The sequence below is a fragment of the Macadamia integrifolia genome, unplaced genomic scaffold (genome assembly GCF_013358625.1).
Source record: "Macadamia integrifolia cultivar HAES 741 unplaced genomic scaffold, SCU_Mint_v3 scaffold_210A, whole genome shotgun sequence".
In the NCBI taxonomy this organism is placed as follows: Eukaryota; Viridiplantae; Streptophyta; class Magnoliopsida; order Proteales; family Proteaceae; genus Macadamia; species Macadamia integrifolia.
The window spans coordinates 28,291-36,725 of NW_024870643.1; the positions used below are offsets into that span (position 1 = coordinate 28,291).

The 8,435-nt window shown below is 37.9% G+C and overlaps 1 protein-coding gene across 3 annotated transcripts in view; it reads left to right on the plus strand.

Annotated features, from left to right (window-relative positions):
• The first annotated feature begins 1,106 nt into the window (after positions 1-1,106).
• The window catches only part of LOC122071333 (UDP-N-acetylglucosamine transporter UGNT1-like), a 68,464-nt gene continuing 61,135 nt past the window's right edge, over positions 1,107-8,435 (plus strand). The window contains exons 1-2 of one of the 3 annotated variants that reach the window (XM_042635673.1): positions 1,107-1,125; positions 6,770-6,937. In XM_042635673.1, coding sequence (XP_042491607.1) covers positions 6,787-6,937 — 151 coding nt within the window. In that variant the 5' untranslated portion in view covers positions 1,107-1,125; positions 6,770-6,786. Of the gene's footprint in view, positions 1,126-6,498; positions 6,938-8,435 lie in introns of those variants that run through there. The other 2 variants (XM_042635674.1, XM_042635672.1) reach the window with 2 other exon arrangements.

Below are 8,435 nucleotides of genomic sequence, written 5' to 3' on the forward strand. Positions count from 1 at the left end.
TGTATTTTTACTTATTTCATTTAGTCTGCAAACTAAATTATTTTTCAATTGTCCAACAACTCTTGCAAATCTGAAAGTTATAATATATATATTTTTTTCATAATTCTTGTAAGGACTTTCAAGTAATGACAAAAAATTGATTTCTAATTATAAATCCGGGTATGAGATACAAGTGGGAAAGGATTACCACTAGGGTCAATTTCCATGTTTGCACACTCATCTGGTAAGAGTTTTAATTTTGGCAAAGAGTACTAACTATTAAAGGTTCTAGTATTTTTTTTTCTAAGATTTTCTAGATAATATTTAATCGAACCAAATGATGGTTCCCCTCATAGATGATTTGTTTTTAGGTCTCAATATAGTCGATTCTTTCTATTAATAGATAGCACAGTTCTGAATGAGTTTTGTTTGATGCATAGTGTAGTGGTTGTTAGAGGTTTTACTAATAAGTAATTAACTTTAGGTCTTTATCATCATATAATACAAAGCCTGATCTGACTAAGGATGTCAATGCGTGTTTTTTTTAGTAAATATGCACATGTGGCCATAAGTTTTGGATGAGAGATAATTTGAAAGAAAGGAAGAGTTTGAGATAGAAAAGGAAATCGAGGAAGATAGGATCATGGAGGGAGAGAGAATAAGAGAGAGAGAATAACAAAAATGTCAAAATCCAAGCAGATGATATAATAAAGCACAATCTATATATCCGCAATGGACATTGGTACTTGCATAGTGGGACTTTGTGCTAGTGGGGAGTGGAGAGATTTAGGAATAGAAAATCAACAAGAGATGAGGAAAGTATTGAAAGGATTCCTTAATTTTTTTCTTCTTCTTATTTTTTTCTCATCTTATAAATATTGAGAGGACCTAGTTACAAAAACAAATCATTTACAAAAAGGACTTCGGAGAACTACTACTGCAATAACGTACAGGATTCAACGAATTTTTGTTCCAATGAATGTATAACAAATGTTAAGACAATGACTACAAAGATACGTCGATTTAGATAATTCAATTAGTTGCTTCATAGTATATTCTCAAAAACTGAAGAAAATGAATAATATGTGAATGCAAGCTTCTTGGAAGATGGAGTGAGTGAGGAGAGAGAGAGAGAGAGAGAGAGAGGTGAAACCATTTATTGCTGATTCCACTTAGATATTTGAAAAAAGAAAAATTGGATGACTTTCCATGATGGAAGAAGAATAACTATCGAAAGCACACTCTGGATCAATAGGTCAAAATTTTGTTCATATCATGATCCATAGTATAGTTTACCAATTCATAATAATAATAAAAAATATATATTTTTCATGAAAAAATATCGAAATTATCACGCCCTTTTTAACCTTTTTCATTTTTTTCCATCAAACAAACATGGCCTAAAAATTTCATTCATGTTACCTCTTGGCTATGTTTCGTTTCAAGGGAAATTTAAAAGGAAAGCTACGAATTTTCCTTAAAATATTGAAAAGTACTTAACCACATGCTTTGTTTTCAAATACGATATTCATTAAGCCGTTGATCAAAATAAAATCCTACAGGAGGTAATAGAATTGTTAATCACCAATTCTCATGAATAGTCTAAATCTAGAAATTTCTAATGCTTGAAATTGAATACCTAAGATTGTTGGCCTTACCATAAATGGAAACATACGTGAGAGGAATATGAAAAGGCCTCACTCCAGTAGAGCAACTTCATACATTTTGTCGTTGGAGTCCCCCACTAATAGCTAAAATCCAATAAACCTGAAAAAACCCAGAGCCATTCTTGACTATAGATATAAAGAATCGGTGGAGAGAGCCGTGTCATTATGAGAAGGGAAGATAGCCATGTTATTATCTAGAATGATCTAGATTGAGGATAGAGCATTTGGCTAATTGGGGTGGGTAATTAGGCAGACAACCTCACTTTTCCTATCGGCCCACCTGTCTTGCTAATTCTCCCACTCCATCCCCTTGCAAAGTCTTGCTGAATTAGTGGGACTTTGCCAAAATTTTAGGGATTTTACGTTCGACGCACGCCGACTCTCTCTCATCAACATGTTGCACCACTCAACCATTATGTTCAGTCACTGCAACACTGAGCTAGTACTGTTGCAAGTTGTAGTTTTCAGAAATAAGCTTTCCAATACCTCACCATCACACCCCGTGCAACTCCTCGCCCTAATCACAAGCCAAGCTAGTAGTACCGCAAGCCATCTCCATCACCCGCCGGCGCTCTTTATCTCCCTTTTTCCTTGGCTTGCATTGGCTGCTCGAAACCAAAGACTTGGCCTAAAAGCTTAAAAGAATAATTTGGAGGGGGAGGGGGGGAGAAGAACAATGTTCTAGGAACTTGTTAACATGTGTGTGTACTTTTTTTTTTTTTCCTTTTTAAAATCCAATGTTCCCGTCGCACCTGAGATGGGAGTGAACCCATATCGTTTTCTCTTTTTATTTGTCACCTTTTTTTTTTTTGCTTACCTTCTACATCTGTGACGACCCTATTTGTCAATAGTTATGCCCAAAGACACAAACTCCTTTACCTATCCAACCCCAAAACCCTCCTTGCTTCACTCTCTTCCAACGCCTACTCTAACACCATCATCGGCCAGAGTCTGAATATGATACCCTACTTTTAAAACTTGGTTTATTTACACGGTTGATACGGTTTAACCATGCAGGACCCGAACCAGAGAGGGTTGAGGCGGGTTCCCTATGGGTCATGATGGCAAGGGTGACTTTGAACACAAGTTTGCCAGACAAGTCCGAGTCAGTGCCAGAGGAGACAGGTGCACCTAAGCCGTGTACATGTATGTATCATAAGGCCATGTACGGGTAATACTGGTATATAGCCATATCCTAAAGTGTATATGTATTATATATCTCGTACCGAGAGTGAAATACATGCCGGAGTCGAATTCCATCGAAATCTCAATTGTTTGGCTAAGTTTTGACCAGCAGGTGGGCAGTCACAGGCGGGTGAACCCACCGACCTGTGTGACCTACCAATGTGGCTACTAGATGTTCTCTAGTATAAATAGTACTTATTGTGTCTTTTCCTTTTTTTCATTTAGTGCATTAAAGAGTTGGTGAGAAGAGTAAAGAAAATAGAACGAAGAAGAAGAAAGGAAAAAAAAAAGAGGAAGAAATTATTTTAAGCGACGCCGAGGTTTGATCTTCTCATTTCGGCACAAAAAAAGTGATGAAGTGTTTACAAGATTTGAGAAGCATTGGTGATTTCTTGAGTTAAGAGGTGATTTTGAGGTTTTGAAAGAGTTATTGAGCAAATAAGGTAAGATTGCTTTTCAATCCTTAAATCTAACTTATATCTAGGTTATAATCGTCTTATAAGACATTAGATGTGTGAAAAATGTGATTGAAATAGTCCCATTTGATTTTTTCAAGGTTGAGGAATGTTTCAAAGGTGAAGGCCGATTTTCGCCCCCACAGGTGAGCGAAGACCGACGGGCGAAGCTGCCCGCCTGTAGGGGCCCTCCTGTTGGGACAGCACCTTAGTTCCCATAGGAAGGTGAGGACTGGTTGGAGAACCCGCCCACCTGAGGGGGCCCGTCGATTAGACTGGCGGGCAAGGACAGGTGGGCTATCTGGCCCACCTGTTGGCCCCCCAGTTGGAATTTTGAGCCCGAATGGGCCCAAAACAGGCGGGTAACATTTTTTTATGATTTTAAACATGATTTAAATATCAAACATCGTTAGTTTTGACCCTAAGGTGGTGAAATGCTAACCTCATCCGCTTATGATAGGTTCCACTATAATTTACGTTTTCACGCCGGATCTCACCTGTACCGAACGTGAGCTTTTGTACCCAACTAGTAAGTGGGGAGAGGATATTTGACTTTATTTTAAGGCTTATTTTGCATCATTAAATTGTATCTAGACTGGCCATGTCGTCATGCAAGTTATGTGTAGATTAGTCATCCTCGTATGCCATTCGCACGCATTGCTTGTGCATTCTAAACAAATGACTTATGATGTGTGTTGTGCCTTTATATTCTCAATGTTTAATGATTGATGTGCTTATGTGATGAACAGTTGAATTACTATGCATGATGCATTATTAGACTAGACGCCGTAGTCGGCTTGGAAACGAGTGCATTGGTGGCCCGTGGTATGGGACGCGATGGCACTATGCAATCATACTTTGTCATATAGGAGCATGCGGTTTAGAATTATCTTTCCCTGTGCTACGACCCTTCCCAACAGGGGTTGAGATGTTGGGTTATCACTTGGGGGGAAGCAGTGGTCGCGGTTGTCGAGTCACTATGGCCGTTAGACATACGCCCGGTTGGTCATTAGGATAGTCGGCAACCTCAGTGGTATATTCAAGAGGGCCAATCGTACTGCTTTTAAATTACCAGGGTCAACACCTTTACATTTCTGTCATTTACTTTTATGTTGAGAACCGGTAGTCGGCATGCTTTACTTTTCTGAGTACTCACTGTGGGCTTTCTCCGACAACCCTATGGGCATATCGCTGGATGGAGTTCACGACTCGTACCCGGGGCATACGTGCACTATGGTTGTGAGTAGCACATAACCTAAGACTTAGTAATGTTGTTTAGGTGGATAAGATTCAAAATAAATTGCATAGCATATAGGGCATATGGATGTGGCTGTTTGTGTGGTCTTTTTTTTCACTTACCGAGCTAGTGAGCTCATCCCACGTGCACACCTCTTTTAGCTGATTTTGTAGGTCACCCGCCTGAAGATCACGAGTCGGGCCCCACTGTTGAGGATTGGTGGGTCCCCGAGGAGTATGAGCAAGGTGCTGATTGCATGTGTGAGGGTTGTGTTGCAGGACCGCAGTAATGACACCGTATAAGATTTTGCTTTTTGACTATTCTGATAACCTCCTCTTTTGTGTACTTGATACGTAAATTGTTATTATTTTTTATGTAAATATTATGCCTGCAGACCCACATGTACTTAGCTATATACTACAATTTGGGTATCAAGTATATTGGAGATATTTATAAGTAATTTAGGTCTTCCGCTAAACTTTTGAACACTTATCTTAGATATGGGTATGTTGTGGTGAGATACTGTATCAGATGAACCTGGTAGGTTTGGATTAACCGGAGTTAACTCGGTCACTGGTCCAATTCTGTGTGAACGGGGTGTGACACTGAACACCATTTACAACCTCTATCACTACATAGGCTTGGGCGGCAAGCTTGGGAAAAAGAAGAGGAGAAGATGAACAATATCCCACCCCTTTCCATGTTTTGCAACTAAACACGCTGATATGTGAATAAACAATAGGAATTGCACCATTTTCCTTTCCAGCTGTTCACCCAATAGCACGTGGGGCCCACATGTCATATTTTTCACACTGGAAATCTTTCTAAACAAACGGAGCCTAAAAATATTTAGGGGGAGAGAGAGAGAGAGACTTTCAAAAGAAAATGAGGTAAGTATGAGAGAAAAAAGTTACAAGAATTTATAGTGGTACATTTTTTTTTGGATAAATATAGCAATAAAGAAAGGTAGGAGAGATAGAGGAGAGAAGGGATAGAAACAAAGGAATAATGGCAATAAAAGGAAAGTTGGAGAGAGAGAGAGATGGATGTAAGACTTTCAAAATTAAAAGGAAAGAATGAGAGATAGAGTATTCAAGGAATTAAATTTATAGTACTAAATGAAATTTCTTTTTGGTAAATATAGCAATAAAGAAAAGTAGGAGAATAGAGGAGAGAAAGGAGAAGTGACATGAGATGTATATATATATATATATATATATATATTTTTTTTTTTGTATGGTAGTGAAGGGATTTGAGATATCATAATAATAAAGGAATTAAATTTAGAGAGCATTCAAGTATTACAAAAATTATAAAAATATAAAGGGTCTCCTCAATTTAATAAAATAAAAAGAGTGGAGAAAATAATAATAATGAAGAAGGAGCAAAAATTGAAAGTGCAAGATTTGCCACTTCGTGCTTTTATAGTAAGTATATAGTATATATAGTAATTTTTTTTTATAGTAAATAACTAAATATAACAATGAGTTATAGCAATAAAAGAATTAAATTTAGAGAGTGTTTAAGTATTGTTAAGTGAAAAATTTGTCACTTCGTACTTTATACAATAGTAACGGTAATAGTAATAATTCTACCAAAAAAAAAAAGTAATGGTAATAAATTATATAGTCTATATATATTGATATAATAAACATATCGAACCAATTAATCAAAATCCATTGAAAATTTTAAAAACTGTCACCTTTTTACCAATGCCAATGATATGTATCGGTATCAACTGGGATTGATCCCAATATGATTGATATCGAAACCTTAATCCATAGGATAAGGCAATAAATAGTCCAATATCCACAAAATCTAGCCATTGAGGTGTATTTTTTCTTTTCAAAAAAAAGAAAAAAAGAAGTATATTATTTCTTTTATAAAGTCCGAAATATCTTGACATTATTTTAGTAGGTCATCTCTGAACAAACTGTAGGTGAATGAAAAAAAAATAAAAAATACTGAGGTGAGAGGAAAACCTAGCTTGGAGAGGTTTTCTTTTGTTTCAAAAATAAAACTTTCCATATTATTTGACAAAATCGCTTTTCAAGACAAGTCAACAGAAGCCAAGGGGTAAGGAGTTGCCGGTTGGAATTTAAAATTAAAGCAGAACATTGAAGCATTATTGTTGACCGGTGAGAGGCTATATAAAGAAGAGATGCCGCCAATATTTTCCTCCAACTGAACAATAGAGGTAGTGGGGCTCTTCGTACTTCATAATCTTCTGATCCGTGAAATTGAAGAGAGAGAGAGAGAGACCATGAGACCTTTCGCCATGGCGTCCTCGGGTTCGTCGAAGAATCTGTTGCTGCCAGTCTCCGATCCTCCGAAGGGCGATGAGAGCCTCTTCAAAGGCTCTGGCATGAGTAAAAAGGGGGCCTATGCTGCAATTTCTTACATGGCTTGTGCAGGTCCGTTCTTTCTCGGGACATGATTCCCTAGACTTTGTCTTTTCTTTGAAAATTAATCTCTTACGGTCATTTTTTGTTATTAATATCTCAGCTCCTAGCATATCGAAAGCTCAATTCAACTAATAGCTGATTCATTTTTACTTATATAATTTCTGTTTGGATCAATCCTTACTTCAAAATTTTTTTATTTTGGTTTTGTGGTTTATGTTTGGTAGTCTATCTCTATCGAGTTTCATTTGTTTCGCATTCTAACAATCCTAGTTGAGCAGCTTGCCTCATCATTCATGGATTTTGAGTGGACTTGTGTAAGTTCTTTTCTCCATTGTATAATCATTGAATCGATAATTCTTGCTTTTGGAACTTCTCTTATCATAAACATGGCTTTTGTCGACACTCCTTCAGATGTGGATGGTCAAGTTTGCGAACTTGCTTTAGTTCCAAAGTCCATATCTTTTAGGGTAATGGATTTGTTATCAAGTTGTAGCATGGTAGCCTAAAATGCATCATCATTGTGCAAAAGATGTAGCTTGCTAAACCCTTATGAATAGTCAGCCACCCTGAATTTGAGATATGCATAAGATAATGCCAGGCTGGTTTAGGAAAATTATCGAGGTGCTGATTTACTAGGACAAAAGTTATACAAAATTTGCAGTAAATATTATGAAATCAGTAATATGATATCATACTGCAAACCCATGGAGAGAGTGGTGGAGCAATAATTAAGATGAGTAAAAAGAATATCAGAAACCACTGAACGGTTTGGCTTCATGCTGGCAAGGTTTACAGCTGGGAAGTTGTATTTTTTTTTTTGGGTGATTAAAAAGTCATTATGAAGAAAGGGGAAAGAAGATACAAATCCCTGAAGGGGCCGAAGGAAAAGGAAAAGAAAGAAAATAAAATAATGCCACAAACCCACAACTAAGCCCACAAAAGTCTTATAAAATCACACCAACAGCAAGAAAGTAATTGTCGCAAGGAGATGAAGGTGGCAGCAAAAGCTCAGAGGAGCTGGGCATGACGCAGACATTTCTGGGAGAGGGGCGGGGTCTTGGGTCACCTATGGTAGACCTGGGCCTGGGCACTTGGGGAGCCTAGGTTAGATCTTTGATGAGGCGGCGAGACCATGGTAGCCCTCGAGGGGCTGGTGGTGCAGGGGTGCTGTGATAAGACCTCCTCACAAGCAGGCTGGCATTGCGGCGCTGAAGAGGGAACAGGCGTAGAAGTAGAAGAAGTCCCCGATAGCGGATAGAGCAGGAAAAAGATGACATTACACGGGAAGCTGTATTAACATGACTGTTTTCCTTGTCAATAGCTGATGGTGAAGTTTGATATCACCAGAAGTATCGCTATGTGATCCTTATGTGCCTAAATAACTGCAACTTCCTGTGGATGTTTTCATCATGTGTGTTTCAGCATGAGTTCTGGAAAGGGCACATTGAGGGTGTTTTCATGAAATATGCCTGCATGCTAAGATAATAGCTAATGCACCCCATAACAA